The sequence below is a fragment of the Strix uralensis genome, chromosome 17, assembly GCF_047716275.1.
Source record: "Strix uralensis isolate ZFMK-TIS-50842 chromosome 17, bStrUra1, whole genome shotgun sequence".
In the NCBI taxonomy this organism is placed as follows: Eukaryota; Metazoa; Chordata; class Aves; order Strigiformes; family Strigidae; genus Strix; species Strix uralensis.
In genome coordinates, this window is record NC_133988.1 from 17,913,405 (window position 1) to 17,935,433 (window position 22,029).

The 22,029-nt window shown below is 39.9% G+C and overlaps 1 protein-coding gene across 2 annotated transcripts in view; it reads right to left on the reverse strand.

The window, feature by feature from the left end:
* The window catches only part of TTC28 (tetratricopeptide repeat domain 28), a 189,264-nt gene that overhangs the window by 155,136 nt on the left and 12,099 nt on the right, over positions 1-22,029 (reverse strand). For both annotated transcript variants that reach the window (XM_074886761.1, XM_074886760.1), the window contains exon 2: positions 20,557-20,835. In XM_074886761.1, coding sequence (XP_074742862.1) covers positions 20,557-20,835 — 279 coding nt within the window. The remainder of the gene's footprint in view (positions 1-20,556; positions 20,836-22,029) is intronic.

The window sequence follows — 22,029 nt, forward strand, 5'->3', positions numbered from 1 at the left end:
ATCACTTATGCCATTTCTTTTCCTATTAGCCCCCCAGGGAATCAGATGTATATTTCAAACAAACATGGAAACCAGACAGTGAAAAGCAATTTTGCCTAAGATTTACAGAAAATTAAGCAAGTTCGAAGCAAAGGACAACACCAGAACAACTACTGACTTCTAAGGGATATAAAAAGATCTGTCCAAAGACTTGCTCGTTGCCGCCAATTGAGAGGGACCCAAGAGACATAGTAAGGACTAGACAGTCAGCATCCTTTGTCGTCCCTGTTGCACAGAAGTGATGCTGGACAGACTACTTGCATACTTGTGTCCTAGTGCTCCTGAGTATGTGGGTTTATAAAATTATCTTGCTTAAATATTTTGTATAACAACTTACATTTCCCTTTCTGCCAGATCTTGCATTGGTTTTCGTGTTTTGTTTGTGAAGGACAAAAGCCTGCAAGCAGATAGCCACAATGAGTAAAATACAGACTACATAACCCAGGGCAAAAATTAAATCTCCTTTTTCAGAGTGAAAAAGGATGGAAAATTATGCCCAAAGTATGTCTTTAATCAGTGTTTCAAGAAGGTTCCTTTCCACTTCACATGTGACATGAGCTTCTATTAACAAAGGTTCCATCAAAGTACATTCTCTCTCTGTTAGCATCCAGAGTAACTAGGGCTTGGTATACATTTTTGACGAAGACCATTAAAAATGCATCATAAAACCATAAGTTTAACATTTGTCCAAATAAAAAATAGGGTTTCCACTAGGGGAAGTGAGCAGAGGTCTAACACATGACTGCACTTTATTAGTTCTAACACAAGAAAAACTAAAGGAATAGCTTTCAATTACAGGCCTATCAAGCACGTTGAACAGGGCTCTTAGCAATGCCTAGTGCAAGACTAAGAAAATCCATCAGATAAACACTTTGGTGAGAATATTCTCAAATCCGGGAACACTAACAAAAAGGATGCCTTTATTATACTTTTTTTATATACATCAATATTCATATGATCTATTATTTCTATGAGCTGGCTCCTCAACAGCTTTAGAATGGAAAAAAGCAATACAGGAATTTGCATACCACTGCCAACTTCTGGAAAAGTCATCAGAAATTATAAAAATAACTGCACTGAAGAGCTCACAAATCTTGTATTTCATGTTCAGGATCTTATGATAGACTTCTAATAACTTCTAGAGAAATTCAGTTATTTGACTTCCAGGATGCAAACTTGACATTCCAGAGTGAAGGGGAGAAGGAAAGAGTTCAAAACTAACTTAAATCCAGAAAATAAAATGGAAACTAGAGCGTCTATTCATTATATGACAGAAATGACAGTATTACCTAACCTTTTTTTTTTAATGTCAGGGGTAAATTCTCCATTAGTTGGTAATAGCCAAACTATTAGTAATTTATTGCTGTTGTTCCATACAACAGAAGAGGCTTTATGATTTCTCCTTTGCTCCAAAGGGCAATTTATGTGCAAAGATACTTGTGGCAAAAGGGATATGTCACCTGCTTTGTCTAAAAGTTCAGGTGAGGGGCTGAGACCTTAGTACTCTCAGAAACAAAGGGAGGGCAGTGACTTTGGAGAACAATGGTTATAGAAATTATAAGAATTGCTACAAGTTTTTCCCCTGCTTTCATTACTCTGAACTGTCATCATGCTTTTGACTCGGAAAATGTCTATGCTTAATGCAGCAATTATTCCTGTGCTGCATTTCCTACCTTTACACTACTACGTACACTTCACAACCTACTTGGCTACAGGGAGGTGAGATGGTGGGAATAATGTTACCAGAATAAACCCCTGGTGCTGCTGAAAGGCCAGTAAGGCAAAACTGCCAAGCCGTGCACATACCTTGTAGCTCTCAGCAAGCCCCACCACTAATTAGTTGGGTTTTCTTGATCTTGGCACAGTGCAGTATACTGTGTAAATGGTACGCTTAAGTTTTTCTACTGGCTTGTTAGTCAAGGCAATTTTCTGCTTTCTCCATTTTTAGTATTTTCTTTTGTCTATTTGTTCTCCCAAGCTCTCCAGTTCATTTAATTTCCTCAGAGACTGGTTGAGGTTGCAGGTCTGTGATGAGGATCCAGTGATGTGCGGGCACGCCATGATGTATCAGACTGTATACCCAAACAAGAAATGCAGCTTTCCAAGAGCATTCCCTTCTATTACAGAGGAATCCAGGTTCAGCATCTTAGAATCTCCTCCTGTTCTTCACTGCCATACAGCCACCTATTGGTAGCACTCAAAAAATAGGAAGTCTCACTGCAGTCCTTTTAATCCACAGTGTCTAAAACAGTCTCCCTTCAAATTCTAATCCTTGTGCAGCCAGAACTACATCACAAATTTGGAGAATCGGTATAAATCCAGGATGCTAAACACCTAACAAAAATAGGACTATTTGCTGCAGAACAAAACCAAAAGAATCTGAGGCACAGTTGTTTGTGATTTGATTAATCAAAGCAGCGAGTAACATCAATGTGGCAAAAGGAACAATAAATGGGAATAAGGGGCTTACAGACACTATGTTAACAAAAAAATGGAACAAACAATAAAAATACAAAGAAAAACAAACGTGTATGTATAATGTAAGTTTTAAAGCAAAGCATTCTAGAAAGCAGCTGTAAGACAGAGCTGCTCTCCTTCCATTGCTCCGCATCAGTGATACACATTACAATCTCAGGGAGCCTGATTTATTAGCACTCTCGTGCCAACCCGTTTGATGTCAAAGAAAAAGAAAAAGCAGTATGAACAGTATGGACTTTGGGAAAAAAAAAATTAAATACCTCTTAGAAATATCTAAAAAATGCAAATAACTATATACAATTTAAATTAGATCCTAGTCACTACTTCTGAAATATCTAAGCACAGAGCGCCCTCTCATGTGTGCTTTGTTCATTGTAATTCTTCACAATTCCTCAACTCCAGACTGTGAGTCACCATTATGATATTAAGAAAGAAATTAATCTCCAAGATGAGGACACTCAATCCTTGTATGCTGAGGAAAAAAAAAAAAAAGAGGAATAAATATCTCATTTTTATGAATAAGCAAATTGAAAAAAGAAACCATGGAAGAGCTGAAAGCTGATCAGAAAAGTCATCCAGCAACTAACACCTCAGGGTTTGGGGAGGTGAAAAAAAAAGAGGTAAAAACACTCCAGAATATCAACCACCACACTCAGCTTGGTGTCACCTGGAAACGCGCTGAGAGTGCCTCGATCCCACTGTCCGTGTCCCCGACACAGATGTTAAACAGCGCCGGTCCCAACTCCGACCCTGAGGACGCCGCTCGTCACTGCTCTGCACTTGGACATGGAGCTGCTGACCCCAACTCTCTGAGTGCGACCCTCCAGCCAATTCCTGATCCCCCGAGTGCTCCATCCGTCAGACCCACGGCTCTCCAATTAGAGACAAGGATGTTGTGTGGGGCAGTGTCAGATGCTGTGCACAAGTCAGGTGGATGACGTCAGCTGCTCTTCTCTTACCCACCAACGCTGTAACCCCGTTGTAGAAGGCCACCAAATTTGTCAGGCAGGATTTGCCCTTAGTGAAGCTGTGTTGGCCAACACCAATCCCCTCCTTATTTTCCATGTGCCCCAGCACAGCTTCCAGGAGGATCCACCCTGTGATCTTGCCGGGCACAGAGGTGAGACTGACTGGCCTGTACTTCCCTGGGTTTTCCTTTTTTCCCTTTTTAAAATGGGGGTTGTTTCCCCTTCTCCAGTTGGTGGGAACTTCACTGGACTGCCACGGCTTCTCAAATATGATGGACAGTGGCTGAGCCACTTCATCCGCCAGTTCCTTCGGGACCTGCAGATGCATCTCATCAGGTCCCGTGGACTTGTGCACCTTCAGGTTCCTGCGATGGTCTCAAACCTGCTCTTCTCCTGCAGTGGGTGGCTCTTCATTCTCCCAGTCCCCCCCTTTGTCTTCTGCCCCTTGGGCGGTGTGGCTGGAGCACTTGCCGGTGAAGACTGAGGCAAAAAGGTCATTGAGCACCTTCCTCATGTCCCAGGTAACCAGGTCTCTGTTTCCTTCCGGAGAGGGTTCACATTTTCCCCAGTCTTCCTTTTATCACCGACATACCTACAGAAGCTTTCCTTGTTGCCCTTGATGTTCCTGGCCAGATTTAATTCTATCAGGGCTTTGGCCTTCCTAACCCGATCCCTGGCTGCTCAGACAGTTTCTCTGTATCCCTCCCAGGCTACCTGGGAATGCAGAAAAGAATAATGAAACCCTACAGTAAATGCTTGAAAATTTTGTGTTGATTTGTTGCATGCTGAGACTCAAGTACCTATATAAGCTTTTCAAATTCTAACGCAGTAAGCTGATTTCTTAGAAAGGAGCAGTTTTTCCTGTATATTCATCTCAGAAAGACAACCATTACATGGGAAAAAAAATTTTTAGGATGACATAACTATAGTGTCATCTGTCCATCACACATGCCACACCCCTTCCCCCTACTCCTGTGTAAGAATTTAGAGAAAGGAGCACCTATACAGCTTATCTGCACAACAGCTTTCCCCTAGCAATACCATAACCATCACTTGTGGTGCCAAGAAGGTGATGGAATACTTCTCCAGTAAACTTAACTGTTAGGAAAAATGTTAATTCTGTAAAGCTGTCAAAATACTACATGCTGCTCATTATTTAAATATCTAATTAGAAAAAAACCTGACACAAAAGATGATCCTGTGACTAGGACCTGGGTTAAACTTAGTATTTCACAGACTCCCTGCCTGGCCTTGGAAAAATTGCTTAAAAGTGTGTCCAGCTGTCCTAGGTCCAGAACCAAGAGCAACAGAGCCACGTCAGTGTGATGTAATGCTCGAGGCCAGATCCACCAGCTCAGGTTACAGCACTGCAGTCACGCAGCTGTGCGGCTTCCAGACCCGCACTGCTGGGACCACGTTACATGGATGCAACAGCACGGCTTGGCACCAACACAAGTTATCACTAAACAACAGAACCAACGCTCTCCCTCTCTCTATTCCCAACTGGTAAAATGAGAACAGAACTACCCCACCCACTTTACAGGCAGTAAGAACATGTTATATGAAATGCAGGGAAAAAATTATGTACACATCCTACTATAAAGGGTACACAAACCTGCCATTCCATTCAAGAGTATTATCAGAAAGCAGCACTAAGAAAGAGGAAGGGTACAGAAAGCTGAGACAACTGCAGTCCCTTAATCACAATAAACAACACACTATTAATTTGGAGATTCACCCCAAACACGGACCAAAAAGAAGGAAAAAAGTAAAAGTGTCTTCATATAAGTAAATAGACAAAGATACAGAGCATTATTCCGCCACCAGATTAGTGATGCTCACTTTGGTACATGGTCCAGCTTCACTCTACCAGACCAAAAAAAAAAAAAAAAAGGAGAAAATAGAAGGGATGGGAAGAAGGCACTGAAAACAACAGCAACAAAAAACCCTAACAGGCAAATCTATATATAATGAGAATATAAGATAAAAACATATCTGGAGTGCTATGACCAGTTCTGGGCTCCCCAATACAAGAGAGAGAGGGACAGACTGGACCAAGTCAAGGAAAAAGTCACAAAGATGACTGAGGGATTGAAGCATCAGTCATATGAGCAGAGGCTGAGACACCTTCAGTTGTTTAACCCGGAGAAGGGAAGGTTTCAGTGGAGCAGGGTTTTACTAATGTGCATGAATGCCTGATGGGGAACAGTAAAAGAATGGAACCAGGCTCTTCTCAATGGTATCCAGTGAACGGACAAGAGGCAATGGGCACAAATTCCAACACAAGAAATTCCATTTAAACATAAGAAAAAAATGTTTTGGTGAGGGTGGTGTCATCATTTAACCCCAGCCAGCAACTAAGCCCCACACATCCACTTGCTCACTCCCCCCCACATTGGGATGGGGGAGAGAATCGTAAAAGTGAGAAAATTCACGGTTTGAGATAAAGACAGTTTAATAGGTAAAGCAAAAGCCGCCCACCCAAGCAAAGCAAAACAAGGGATTCATTCACCCCTTCCCGCGGCAGGCAGGTGCTCAGCCATCCCCAGGACAGCCGGACTCCATCACGCATCACAGTGACTTGGTGACAAACACCATCACTCCAAACATCCCCCCCTTCCCTCTCCCCCAGCTGTAGGTGCTGAGCATGGCGCCACAGGGGCTGGGGTGTCCCTCAGGTCAGCTGGGGTCAGCTGTCCCAGCTGGATTCCCCCTAGCTCCTTGGGCACCCCCAGCACCCTCGCTGGTGGGGTGGGGTAAGGAGCAGAAAAGGCCCCGACTGTGTGTAAGCACCACTCAGCAATGACAAAACACCCCTCGATTATCAACACTGTTTCCAGCACAAATCCAAAACACAGCCCCATACTAGCTACTATGAAGAAAATTAACTCTGACCCAGCCAAAACCAACACAGGTGGTCAAACACTGGAACAGGTTGCCCAGAGAGGTCGCGGAGTCTCCATCCTTGGAGATATTCAAAACCCGACTAGACAACATCCTGGACAGCCTGCTCTAGCTGACTCTGCTTTCAGCAGCCAGGGCTGCACTACATGATCTCCAGAAGTCCCATCCAACTTCAGCTATGCTGCGAGTCTGCAAGATGAAAAGATAGAAACAAATGCACGAACCTCAAGATAACATAACACAGCGAGTTCTACCAAAGCCAAAAAAATCCGTTAAACAGTTTAATGCCTGAAAAACTGGAATGCATCTTTCTGCAAATTAAAGACAGATTGTGAGGCAGAGGACAGAACTGGAAAGTTCCTTGCTCATCAGATTAAAAACAAGAGGCCTATTCATGAAAAAAACTATGTGGTCAAGTCACATTCTTTGCTCCAAAGTTTTACATGCAACTGTGGGTGGGCACTCGCAATTCATTGAGAAACTTTTAGGTTGCTATGGATTGCTGCAGCACATGAGGGTCATTTATAAAGATATACAAGCAGTCAGTAGAAGTACAAGAAGACGAGCAAATGTCCCTTCTAATTTTTTAAAAGGACTGGTCACATGACTAACAGCTGGAGTCACTTAACAAAATACCAGTACAAGCTATTTTGTTGAATTCCCCTACAGTTACATGACAACATCTAAAATTCTCCTGCATTTCAAATACCCAAAGGCCTCATGGCTCAAAATCCCCCCTTCTTTCTGTTCTTACAGACTTCTCCGTCTACATATACAAAGCCACATTTTCAAATGAAGTGGAGGCCATAGACGAAGATCGTAAGAGCGATTTGCACCTGATGAAAAGTGGTAATTTGTTCTAGTTACTTTTAGATTACATACACACCAGGCATTCCTCTTGCATCAACTAACTTCTCCGAACTATTCACCTTTTCTCTAAAAGGCACTGCAGCAGCTCAAAACCAGGTTGATTTGAAAGTGTCCCTGCTTTAAGAAATAACATTTTTACCTGCTCTACGGCCTAAAGAGTTGCACATAATCACAGACTATTGTTGAACCCCAATCTTCAAATTCGTTAGCCAGCTTGGCTCCCTCTCACTTGGTAGCCTATCGTGCTCTTCAGGGAACACTGCTACTCATCACCAGCACCCAGGTCTTCAAATAGCACGGTGTTACTAAACTGTTCAGTCAACATCCTTCTACTCACAAAGAAATAAAATAAAATCAAGGTACCCCTCAGAGTGCTGAAAACATTCATTTTTGTGGTTCTTGCTTCCACGTTAGACTTTGGTTGTGACTGTCCTATTAGCCAAATGCATTCAGGTCAGACAAAGCCATCTCCTGTTAATCAACAACTTTTCTGTTGGGAGATTAAGATCATAAATCAATGACAAAACCCAGTTAATTATCCTCACCCAAATACTGCCTGCTTTTTCTCAAAGACCAAATCTTAGATTAAAAGAGGTGACTTAGTTCTTAGAATCCCACTAGGTATAGTTCACATTTACATTCATACTTGTGGAGTATCACTCAAGACCAGAAATTTTTCTCCTCACAATACCAGGAGGTGAGCTGGGAAGCATAGTCTCAATATTTTTGAGCTCAAACAGTACAAAATGTTTGCCAAACACCTCAAAGCAATATAGAAGTTAACCATGGTAAGTAACAAGACAAACACAGCCACTACAAGCTACATAAAGAAGCAAAATGGCATGGTTATTAGAATTAAGGAAATCCAATACATTTCTTAAATTGGTCAGGGTTTGATTAACTCCTGTTTTTTGCACAATGCTCAGAAAGAATTTGGGGGGGTTGTTTTGTATGGTTTGTTTGGTTTTTAAAATCACTAGACCTTTTGTTAAGGGCTCTGTCAAACTGTTTCTACTTGTGAAGGGGCCTGTTTTCCCATGCAATCAAAACTATTATCTAGTTACCACTAAACGAGTTACCTTGCTATGCAAATATTTTAAATTGAATGTGATGGAGTTTGCTCAGATCACATTTGGCTTTCCTTTTGTATGTAAAAAGATCTTACATTAACCAGAGGAGGCTGCTTACTACTGCATCACCTGCTTCATTTCACTCTGCAATCTCTCCGGTAAACTTAAAATAAATTAAACATCACCTGTTTAACAGAAATTATGATTTTACAAGTTCCATAATGAGGGATTTCTAATTAACTTGTATATAGATAGACAACACTTGAAACCCTACAAAACAAATATGTCTGTATACCATTTATAGCTGTCTAAAAACCTACTTCCGTTAGAGTACTAAAATACTAAAGCAACCTCCAATTCAATGAATAGGAATTAAAAAACCCACCTTGCTTTAAAATAGAGCTTTATCAATTTATGAAAGGGACTGTATGATAATTGTCTACATGGGACTGGATTACATTATTTGATGTGCTTCTTTTCAGTCCCATAACACCTATGTCACTCAGTATTCAGAAACTAAGCTCCAAAACCAGTTCTTCAGTTATGACAGCTACATATTTGGTGGCTTCTCTTTTATAAGTTCTTCTCTTATAGTTATTTTTGTGAATTAGTAAAAATGATTTCTCCCCAGAAATAAGACAAACAAGGTCTTTATTGAAATTTCAAAAATATGCCCAAACCTTGTCAGTCAAGACAAAACACTTATTCTCCAAGAAAGTAAGTTATAATAAGCTCAATTATTAATTACTCACTTTTTAAGTACTAAAAAGTTCACACGTTAACATTGTAAAGATAGAATAAGTATCTTAAATTACTTTTTGCACTATGTAAAATATTGGAAACTTAAAACTTTTCTGTGCTTCTGAAGAACTGGAGTCACAGAGGCAAATCAATTGGTAACAGAAGTTGAAGAGCATAATCCTTCCCCAGTATTACATGCAATGTTATCGTTAAAATCTCCTTCTGTTCTCCTCAATTAAGTATAAAGACACATATGAATTTATTCTTATTCTGCCACATGCTCGCAATTTTTTCCAGTAGCCTGAGAATTGGAATGATGCAAATGCTCAGACATTTATTTTAAATAAAGCCAGCTTTTGTCCCTGTTCGGCACTTTGAAAACCAAACGAAAAAGTACTCTCACCACTATGTTATCTTACCTCCTGTGCTGACACCTGGACACAGATTATCTTAATCAAATCCCCACATATGCCTCCAGGGCTGCTCCTTTCCTATCACAGAAAGGCTTTTGAACATCTCCTTTCCCAGCTGGTCAAAGGCAGAACACGCTTCTGCAGTTAGAAAGTTCCATGATACTTAGACAATGCTGCGATAGCATTTACTGTTAAACTCTGTGCATGCCATAGATTTGTTGATGGTGGTGGTTTTGTTTTAAAGTTACCTTACAGAATGATTCTTCCGGTATGAATATCTTCTAGACTGTGTACATCTGGAGGTTTGCAAAGTGCATACTAGACAAAAATGTTTGGTTGGTTTGTTTGGTAAACTTGGCTTATTGTTGCCAACAAAAAAAGCAAGCAGAAAGTTAAAGATGACAAATTCTAAAGACAAAACCATCACTGACAATTTCTGTGTGACTCAGACTGTGGAAACCAAGCACTGCCCAAGTAGATTGATTGCCTGTATCGATTGCTACAGCAGCAGTCACGGTGCTTACACTTGCCACAAATTCCTGAGCGATTATAGGTAAGCATACATGCGCCGCGGTCTCACAACGCAGAGTGAAAGTGCCGGTGGCACAGAGAGGTGCAGCGCAGCCGCCCCCGACCAGGCCGGAGCGGGCACCCCCGCGGGGCACCAGGCGGCTGCACCCCGAGCGAGGGGACCCCGGCAGGCGAGGCGCACGCCCAGCGCTCCTCGGGCTCCGCAGGCACCCGGGCTCGGCTTCCTTCTGCACCTTTGGCCGAGGTAATAACAAACCATCTAGCTGTTTGTCAAGATGACCAAATTCAGATTTCAGTGTAAAAGAATAAAAGACACACACACACACACACAAAAGAAGGTGAAACACCCGAAATACTGGTTCTTATAAGCCTGAGGAAAATAAATGTGATTCAGACAAAGTGCATCTCAGCCACCACATCGTAATAAAACAAATGTTTGCTCCTCACCTTACAAATATTTAATGTTGCCATCCTAGCACAGAGTGAAACACACCACTAGGAACTCAAGGCGCAGGTAGGACCAGCGCTCCACCCCAGCTGGTCCCTGCCAAGCGCTGTTGGCAGTCGGTGCTCCCAAGGATGGCAAGGAAAGAGAAATCTGAAGATACAAGTCAGCCTTCTCCCTCCTCCTCCAAAAAATCTGCACTAATGAGTGACTGGTGTCCCCAGAAATTTAAGATTATTTCTTATCCATCTACTTCATCCTGAACTTTTTTGTAATTCTGATACGCTCATCATCTGGAAGTTTCCAGTCCTTTCAAAGTACAGCTACACTAATGGTTTCAGTAATGCACTGCGATAAACAACTCCCATGGACCAAGAATAGACTATCTGAAAATAACATTTCTTTGCATCCTTTTTAAATATGTCACCTTTCCATTTGTTCAGATACCTCTTTATCATTGTACTATAAGAATGAGCTGTTCTGTAGAATTTCGGTGTCTTGCTACAATGTCCTGGACAACCTGCTTTAGCTGGCCCTGCTTTGAGTAGGGGGTGCTGGACTAGTCCATCTCCAGAGGCCCCTTCCAACCTCGGCAGTGCTGTGATTCTGTAACCCTGGAAAGTTTTTTTCTCTAAGACACTGTCATTTCCCATCCCCCAAAGAAACTCTGAACTCAGAAAATGCTTCATAAAATCTCAGAGAATGTGAAGATTGAAACCAGCCTCACACAGGGGTTATTAGAAACAGCAGCTAGGGAAAGGAAGATTTGGGGGATTTTAATGAAAAATTCCTTTTTCTTTTTTTTTTTTAAAAAAAATATGAAGATATAAACATCAAAATGTTGCTCTACCAAAAAACACCCTGCAGTATTTAATATATCTATTTTATATTATCAAGATTCAAGTAAAAATATCTGAGAAGTACAGCAGAACATACTGAACAGGTCTGCATCTTTCATTTAAACAGAGATCACAGATAAAATAAACACTAATTTATGTAGCTGGGTCCAACAGAGCAAAAGCAATGAACACAGGACACAGGTTGAGTACATACACTTGAAGTACTTTGCATACTTGGACTGACACAGTCAAGCCCAGTCAATAAAATGTAACAAATATACCCAAGCAACTGTTGGATCTAACGAATTTTTGACAGGTGCAAACCCAGACATGTGGAGTGTAACTGAATTGAAAAAGAGGATTTCCAAAAGTTTGTCCGTTTGAAGGCCAGAACACAGATCTTTGATGATAATGGGTCTTCTTACCATGCAGAATATCGCCAGTTTGAATATCAGAAAAAAAATTGTCATTTAAGCTTTTCTTTGAATATTTCGGAAAAAAATATTTTACATGTTACCTCTGCACATGAAGAAACATGAAGTGTTTCTTCAGCACTTACAGAAGATTCAAAACAGCACTGTTCCGAGCAGTGTGATACTTTCAAAGAGGCATGCTGGATCGCTCAAGCCATGCTTCACGTATTTTGAGAGGCACATTCATCTTTCAGGCAATTTCACTACCACAGAAGGTTATCAAAGGCCAAGATCCACGTGCCGTATTTAGCTAGGCTTCCCACCAACTTCAGTTTAGTTTGACAACAAATATGAAAACTGCAAGTGGATGTTCCTACACGAGTTGCAAAAAAGCCAAATGGGAAAACATCTGCAAAACATGAGCTAATTCTGTAATAATCAATCAGCCAATAAGCGATCGTGTGACACAAAGGAGGTGGAGGCTTTGGGGGGAAAACAAAAGAGTAACAAGAGAAAGAGATGGAACCAGCGCATGCACGCGTGTGCGCATGTCAGGGGTTGCAGGAGCAAGATCATGAGGACAGCAGCCTGAGAGGAAGGGAAATGTTTCCCCAGCAGCAAATGGTGCCTCTGGAAAACTGCCACCACAGAGCAGGGCTTCTTTCTGTAAGAAAAAAGAGCTATCACCACCAAAATTAACGAGCGAAGAGATACTTTCAGTTATCCTTTAGGTTTTAGCTGGTCTGGCTGAGAAAGTGGAACCTCGGCATATGCAGAACCGTCACCATTTCTGACTCCTATTGCTGTCTACCCTCACTTCTTTACTCTGCATTTCTTTTTTCTGGAGCAACTCACAGTTCTTCCTACACAATTTGCCCAGTTTCTCTAGCCCATCTATTTAAAAATAATAAAAATCAGTGATAAAAACATTGACAGCAATTAAAGATTTGTAGTTAGATTGTGAAATTAACGATTTTGTGATGTTTGCAAGGAAGTCCCCCCAGCTAAATCTGTGGCTAACCCTGATCAAGAAAGGCTACGCAGATTCAAGAAAACAAAATAGTTCTACTTATAGTTGCATTACCCTTGGAACAGTTTGGCATATAAGTATAAACAGATTTAAATAAGTGTCTTGCAAGATCTATATAAAATCATCCCAAAAATACAGAAACTATCATGTACTTTTCAGCATGCTTGTTTGTCTACAGCATCCATTAGCAACAAGCAGTCAAAATCCAACAAAAGTCTGGTTAGGGAAAGGGCAAATTATGCCACATGTCTTAAGAGACTCTCCAAAGCTAACCCTACAACGTGCACTGGGATGGTTTTATTTGGGATTAGTGAAAGAACATAACTTACATAAGTATTTTTGCTTTCTTAGTAGCAGTAGGCCTTTCACACTATCATAGCACCGAGACCAGCTCTCTATCTATAATTAATGCCCAAATTAGTATACATCTGCAACTGTTACTGAAATCTACATTTGAGCACAGAATTAGGCCCAAATTTAAACCACTTAAGCCACAGCATATTTTTTCTATAATGTGAGGATTAAAAAACCCATATCACAAAATCAGCAAGAACTAAGAACAGACTGTACAGGTGTCAGAGTCACAGAATATATATCCTTCCATTTTCATTTACCATGCCTAAGATACTCAGGCTGCACAGCTGTGAAGACAAACCAAATAAAAATTTTCTAGAGCCTGATCATCAACATCAAAACAAAGAAAACTGTTTGGTGGGAAATCAAAGAACAAAATCAGCCTGATCTGATTCTCCTGTAGGGTATTCCCAAAATATTCTGTTACCTTTGCATTTCTCAGTGATATGCACACAAAATATTTTTAAAATAGCAGGACTGACAAGCCAGTCCCCTCAGACAAACACTACAGTTTTGTGTGCTGTTGTAATAAACATGCTACAGTCACACAACACAACACCCACAGTAAGTTATTCTGATCTGCAACAGATCAGAACATTTCTTACTTCAGTTGCTTTCTCATTGTTCATGTTTGGTTTAAAGTTGCAGCAGATAAGCAGATGTATTTGTATAAAAAAATACACTTGCTTATTACTCCACATGAATTAATGCTTTAAAGACAGATTTTGGGGTGGGAAGGGGAGCTGTATTAAGAGAATGTCTTTCAGCCACAGATTTTCACAATCTAGCCTTTATTTTTTTTAAAATTAAATTCACAAGACAATAACTGCAGTGAGAGCACACACCTCTAAGAGGAGTTCATTTGGGGATACAGCACACGAATGAGCTCCAGTGCAGAAAGGAGCGAAACAAAGTTACGTTACTTTAAAGAAACATTGCTCAGAATTTGCAGGATTCAAAAGAAGTAAAAAAAAAAAAAAAAAAAAAGAAAAAAAGTATCTCGAGAGAACTGGGCTGGAGGGCGGAGGATGAGGGATTGAAACGTAAAGTAACTCAAGACCCTAACTGGAAATACAAGCTGTATGAAAATTCAAAAAGTTGTAGACAATTATGTTTGAAAGCATGAAAGCAATAACAACCACTTTCTACACTGTCTCATTTCACAGCTTTATTTCACAATAATTTTTGTTTTGTTTTTATTTGCCATCCTCTGAACAAAGGATCAGCTTAATGCATTGGCCTGGTTAGCGTGAAAATACACTTATTTCAAACACATGTAAGATTGTGATAATCCCCATTAGCACTGTAAACGCATACCCAAGATAAAGGAGGAAAAAAATAAATTTACATTTAGTAGCTTAAATCTCAGAAAACTTGGATTCAAATTAACGTTTCAACTTCCCAAGTAAAAGGAAACTGGGTTCTGTATTTGACACTCAGGCCTTTTAAACAAAATACCAGCTATACCTGTTAAGCTCCCTCTTCTGGCTAATTAATAAAATTGCTTAGATTTTGTATGCATAAGTTTCAATTTTCCCAGTTATGTTCTATCACTAAAAGTCAAATAACTATTAAAAAAAAATCCATAGAGCAGCTTTGATATTGAAATATGCAACATAAGTGTTCGACTTCAGACAGTGCCCTCCTGTTGTCTCACACTGACAAGTTGCACACACACACACAAAAAAAAAAGTATCCATGTACTATGTAGGGATAGCTCTGCAAACCAAGCTTAACCAACAACCAACCATCTAGGCCTGTAGTAAGTTTATAAACACCACTGCATATTTTCTGATATCAGATATCCAATCCAACCTGAAATTTCTGTGTTCAAAACAGACTAGCCAATTAGTCCCCAAAGTACACCTTTCCTTGTTCTAGCTAAAATTAGAATTAATTGTGTAATAAAAATACAAATACACTTTTCAGAAAACGTAAATGTTGAAAATGAGGAAAACATGCCACAAAAACTTAGCTGCCTCCCTTCCAGGATTTCCCATCTCTGCTGTTACTTCCCAAGCATTTCTGTTGGATAAGCATGGCTCCCAGTAACCAGTTGAGGACACACTAACACTACCTAGCAATCCCGCTGTTACCACCCAAAGAGGGGACTGGCATTTTACAATGTCATCGGGGGGTGGGTAACCACCCTATTTATCTGTCAGTAAAATGAGAAGATGGACAAAAAAACCACCCGGTAGCCAGGATAATGTCTAACTGCCTCTGCCTCATCTGACCAAAAGTTATTTTCCAGTTCAGTCAGAAAACTCATCTGTGTTTCTGTCCCTCAACTAAATAAAAAAGAAACAAAGACTCCTCTGTGCTTTTTCCATAAAGGAAGAGGAGCAACTCAAGACCTCCAGCCACTGCGAGCTCTAAAATCCCTCTGCAGCACTATTTTCTGTCACTGTTTCATGGAAATGCCAAAAAAATATTGTAAAATACAGTTCAGTCTAGAGAGATGCATCATCCCCCCCAAGCAGATAAACAGACATCTCATAGCAGCAAAATAATTACAAGTAATTAGCGTTTATCTTATGCACTGACTTAGGTTAATCACACTAGGACTATAGCTCACACTAGTTGCTATAGCTTGTATCTTGAAAGCAGAAAGAATTTCACTGTCTGTTAAGAGCTCCAAAAATTAGTAGGGCTTAGCTAATAGCTGTGTCTTTCAAAGTTAATAGGCTTGGACTTTTAACTGGACGTTCAAATGAGCTTTCCCTTTCTTTGCCCTTGCTGATATTTTATGGAAACAGAATTAACATGTATTATTTTTAAACAGGAAAGTATCACCAACAGACTTCAGTATTTCAGTTCCATTCATCCCAGCTAATAATTCAATTGAAATTGTCAATTTAGTTACACTTAAATAATTGCAAATGCAGAGGCAGAATTTATTTTAGCCGTAAACTCTGTTCTGTCACCGGTAGGTATTTTAAGCCTGTTCACCTAGCTTTTTATCACTGAAGTGGTTCTCATCAGCATAGCTGTACAATGTTGTCCTCTTACAAAACATCCTGCTGACAAGTATCATGGCATTGTCAGGAATTAAAGGTAAACTTTCTAATGACATTCAGAATAAAAACCATACCAAAAAATCCTAAAAATAAGATTCAATTCCAATTCTATCTTAAGACAGATACTTTCACTAACTCTGGCTCCCAGTATGCCCTTGCTTGTCGTAGACATATGAAAGAAAGATTTAAGAGAAAAAAGCTGATTTATTAAATAAATTATTTGGAGAAACGGGAAAACTAGGAAAAAATGGACACTCACCAAGAACAAGAAAGGGCACATGAAGAGAAATTACAACTCCACAATGGAGGAGACAAGATGGAGAGGGCTGAAGGCTTGAAAAGGAACATTTGATGGGGAACTCCTCCTCGGATGAGACTTGCAGCTAAAGCAACTAATCCTCACCAAACTATCACAAACACAAGAGACACAATGAAGATGTAGTGGCAGCGACTGGCCTCAATTTGTAGACACAGATGTCCTAAGCCAACAGTCACCCTCATTGTGGAGCAGCCAAATTAATGACAAACAGGGACTGGCAAAATTTCTCGTTTTCTTCTAAAACCTAAGTCACTGCAGCTGACTTCTGGGGAAACAAGAATTCAAAGCAAAAGGGAAGTACTATGCAGGAGGAGTGTGAAAATCACAATTCCAGATGGAATCAACACACAGAGGATAAAAAAATACTTCACTTAGCTGTGGGTTTTCATTATCTCAATTACTGTAGTAGCACGATGGCTCCTTTTTGAAAGCCAAGACGCACTCCCTGCCAAGCCATTTTTATGAGACTTCTACCATAACTGTGTAAATAAAGGCAGACAGTGCAGCCCAACTCTGACCTCTGCAAATAATTTCCTGTTCAACACCTTATTGACCTTCAATCCAGCTAATGAAAGGCCTTGAAGGGAAATTAATTTCATGTTTATGCCATTACTGTACCTTCAGTCCAAGTGAAATCAAAAATCTGTTTCTACATAGAAAAGCTTAAAAGAACCATGACAATAAAAGATCAGATCTCACTGCAGATCAGACTTGAAATACACCTACTGTCACAGAGGGCATGGCTGAGACACAGCCTCCACATTAAAATGATGCGGGATGATCTGATGAGTCACGTTAAATCTCGTTACAGTCTCTGAAAGACTAGCTGCTACTATTGTGTACTTGATTGTATAACCCTTGCAAAACTCATTAGCCTTAAACCCAACAATTCTAATTACTTGTACTCATATGATTTATTCCTCAACTCTGCTAAGAGCTTGGCGTCAAAGCCATGAGGTGGGGGCTCCAAGGCGGAAGGCAACTCGCTGGTGCTGCGCTCTGGGAACGCTCGTGTTCCACTGGTCAGGCACGAGGGACAAATCCATTTCACAGCTCTGCCGTGAGGGACGGACCAAGTTTCAAGTTCAGCTGACAGTGGACCTGTGGGATGTTTATTGGCCGATGGCCATGGAAAAGGTTAAACTGATACAATCAGCCAACTCTGGGCTGGAACAGAAAGAAAAAGTGGTGGAATAAATACACAAGTCATCTAACAAACTGCCCCAGGAGCAGCATGGATCATGAACCAAGTCTATACTGGTTTACAGCACAAGTTTGTAACAACAGCAGTTGTTATAATGTTTTTCACTTCAGGTCAAATATCATAACAACATCATTTAGATTTTCCACTACTACTTCTACCAATAAGGTTCAAAATGTTCTGTAAAAGTGACTCCTCACCTTTTTGCAAAAAAAAAAAAATAAACAAAAACATAGAGCTTGCTCAAGGTCGGGTGGACATTTAATAGCAGAACTAGAATTAAAACAGAGTTACTTCAAGTTTTTAACTCAATAATATAGTCTACCTGAAAAAAAGTCTCATTTTTCATTACTAAAAATGTTTTTTGTTGTTCTATTCCACCTTAGTCTATTATTTCTGTATTCAACAGACTGATAATAATGCCTTCATTTAACACAGATAGCCTTTTAGCTAGTAAATCTTATATTCCATCTTATTTTCTATTTTGATCCACAAATCTATTCCAATGATTCATTTCAAAGGTCTTGTTATACTTCTGTGACTGGCATTTTGAAAGTATTCTTTTATGAAATCCTTTCACAACTTTTCATCTAAGTGAGCTCTATAGTAAATCACTGCCAGACTTCTTAGAAACAGGATACAAAACTAAGCAAAAGCACCCTTGCTTTTATACTTTCTAACTCCCTGCATTCAGACAACTGACCTGGAAATCTAGAGTTTAACGACAGTAATTCAATTCTCTTTTTTTAAACACAGTCCTTCCTACAAATCTATGCAAAATCTTTTATAACATTTAGTAATACAAGACAGAAGTTAATGGCAAAAAAACAAAAAAGGCAAACAAAAACTTATAAGCTTATAAATCATCCCTGCCAAAGCAAGTTTCTCTCTAATGTAGACTGATTCAGACAGTAAATTGCAGACAGGCTTAGTAAAAATAATGGGGAGAACACATTAAAGCTCTTTAAGAAAGATTAAACAGCAGTATAAAAGTGAAAAGAAAAAGAAAGTAAAAAAGTTAAGTGTGAAAATAAAACAACAAATTAAAGTGCTGCAATTCAAGATGGCAACTCCAAAAAATAGGATCAAAAAAGGGAAGGATCTCCCCTGGCCCATGGTCTTCCTTTTGTGATTATGAGTGGGCAGAGCTGTAGAAAACACTTTCAACAACATCCTTCTAAAGCGGTTTTCTGGTCTCACTAAAGAGAGAAACTTCATGTAAGAAAGTTTGTGTAAAATTGCAGTTTCTTGACTCCAGAGTTAAGACACCAAATTTTGACGGGGGCCAGGGAGAAGAAAAGTCAGGCTCTTTTCCTTCAGAAAGATGCATCTAATTAAAATACCTGCAGGATGCTCTCTCTCCTGGTGAGAGACCAAGAGAATTACCAAAAGAAGACGTGCCTCCAGTCCAGTAGAGTAGCTGTCACAGCCTGCACATGATTGAAGGCCGAGACAAAAGTGACCCTGTGCACACAGACTGTACTGATGAAGAGATACCAGCAGCCTTTTGCCTTCAAACGCACTCAGATGGTGCAATCCCTGTCACCCCTCCTGAGGTGAAATAAGCAGACACATACCTCAGTTAGCAAGATGTCATCTCAGGAGCTGCAGAAACAGCAGAAGTTTTCACAGCACTGAATCCTCAAACCATATACATGTATCTAGGAGAAACATCCTGTGTTCTCAGTGGAAGGAACACTATTTTATATATATATTTTTATGCAACAGCTTCCACTTGCCATATGGAAATATACTATGCAGGACTGAAAGAACAGTGTGTCTATTTACTGCAGGACAGCAAATGAACTGATGGGGAGTTTGGAAATGTAACTGCTAAGCAGTTGGCCACTAGACTAACACTCGTGGTTTTAGTTAATGGACTACTAAATACCCAGACAAGATACAGGCAATGACAGATGAACAAAGGGAGCAGGCAGCGTTTTAAAGGTATACAACACATGGAGCTGATAACAAGCAGAGTTTGGATTTGTGCTTAGAGTAAGGGCAAAGTAATTATCAAAGTCTTAAAGAAGCATATGATAAGGCTTTTCTAGAAGCTAATAAACAACTGAAAAACAGAATACAAGATTTATAGTGATCTGCTTTGAAATAAAAAGAAACTTAACTTCAGTAGTTTGGAATCCAGCTGATGAAGAGCATTATGCTTGCGACCTGCCATGATTTCTGAAGAGAGAAACCCGGGAGATGAATCCACTCTTAAATTGCATCTTTAGTCAAAGTGGCTAGTAAGACTGTGTGAGGGATTGACAGGAGAAATGGCATCTGGAGCAGATGCTACTAAAATTGATTAGCATGTAAAGGGCTGGCCCTGGGCTAGCCAAGGGGGAGTCAGTCACTGAAGCAATCGATTGCAGCTAGCGGGAAGGAACATGCAACCAACACCATTTACCCTTTACAAAATGTCTCCTTGCATAGTCAGATCTCACTGAGAGTGCTAAGATACACATTTCTTCAAATGTGTATCCAAAATATACTACACATAAACACTCTTTGAACACTGTTTTGAAAGGCCTTATTGTTCCATCACTAATAAGAATCTCCATGCTACCTCTCAAGAAGTTTTGCAACAAAATGTTCCTGGATGCTACTGAACGGTGACTACGTTTAACATTGAGAGATGTCTGGTCTTCACAACCCAGAAACCATGTTGGTTTAAAATAGTAATATAGTATCACACCCCCATTGGGGAAAAATATATTTACACAGAAAACAGTTTAATACCCGACAGGAAATTCAAGTCAGATAACTTTTAAACACAAAAGATATTATTATCTGGAGCTTCTAGCGAAAACAGACTTTAGTACAGAAATATATGCACTTGTTTACATTAGGTGTTACATATGTGAATAACAATCCCAAAGGAGTTACTCCTTCCCCAGAAGACAAATGTACTTTCTTACCTTTGGCCATTTGGGATTTAGAAGTCGTGCTTTGATGGCATCATCCAGGGCCTTGTCATACTGCTGGATTTTCATGTAGGCTGCCGAACGATTACTGTAGAGAATGCAGTTCTGAGGATCAACTCCCAAAGCCTCATTGTACAACACGACTGCTGTATGAAAATCGCCATCATGGCAAGCCTGGTTGCTCTGGCGAACTTTCTCAACAAATTCAGCTTTGCTCAACATGGGACTGTCAGGACTTCTTCTTCCAAAAGATTTTGATCCAAAGAAAGAAATCTGGGGGGCAGGGGGGAGAAATCATATATTAGTGTTACAAAATGCTACTCAAAAAAGGAAAAAAAAATATTAGAAAATGTACAGCAGAAATTAAAGCCATCAGCATTACTGCAGAACAAATTTTTAAGGATCTGATTCTGAATTCATAAAGTAAATTGTTTATCTACTGACTTTTTGGGCATACAGAAGTAACAGAAAAGAGCCTTATAAAACATATCATTCCCTATGAAGGATGTCTCCTAGAAGACATATTGCCTTCTTCAGGCACAAGACCAGTTGCAGTCTATTTTAGTATGCTGCACTCCACATATTCACAAGTTTTTCCTCCTCAGCCATATTATGCGATTCTACAACACGAAGCATTGTCGCCAGGTAAGGAAGTTTATCTGAATAGGTGGCAGGTGTGAACATGAAGATGATGCCCGAATATCCAAAGCTGAATACGTAGATCACACAGAAGCACACACATGCACAGACAGTGGAAGAATGTATAAATTCTCTTCAAACCAAAGAACTTGCACTGGTACATCTGCTCACAAACAGCTATATCCAGCTACCTGAAGGCTGCAAACTGTTCATAAATGGGAAGGGAAGGATGAGTCTTAGGAACTGGGTATACTCACAGAAATTAGTGGGGCACAGTTTATTTTAGCAACAGAACAGTCATCATTGGCAGAGCCACCTTCCTGGATTGTCAACTTCAGGCAATAACAAAGAAAAACAGGTTTAAGCCTTCTAATTATAAAAATGGTTATTATTTAAAGTCAGCTGTAGAAAGTCCTAGTTGTATCATTATGGTACACCCTTTCTCCTCATTTAACTTTCTATTCTCCTTATTTTCCCCAGTCAGTCATCTGCAGTCACTAACTGCCTTTGTCAGGTATACCCTACTCTGTCCCAAGGACCCTGAAAAACTCAGCAAGAATATCTTTGTACAACTCTGATCACAGACAGCTGTGAATTCTGCAATAATTGTATTTGGCGACAGGCAACATGTACATATGGTAATATACAAAATACTTGGAAATATTCATTAAAGGTTTAGACTAATATACTTGAGATTGGTGTCATCCATTTTTTATCCTGCAGACTGAAAAAGGTTAAGAATATCATATATTGTTACCACAACACAACAACTTCAGTGCTTAAATACATTACCAGAGCAAGCTGAGGCATATTTTTAGGTGGAAAGGG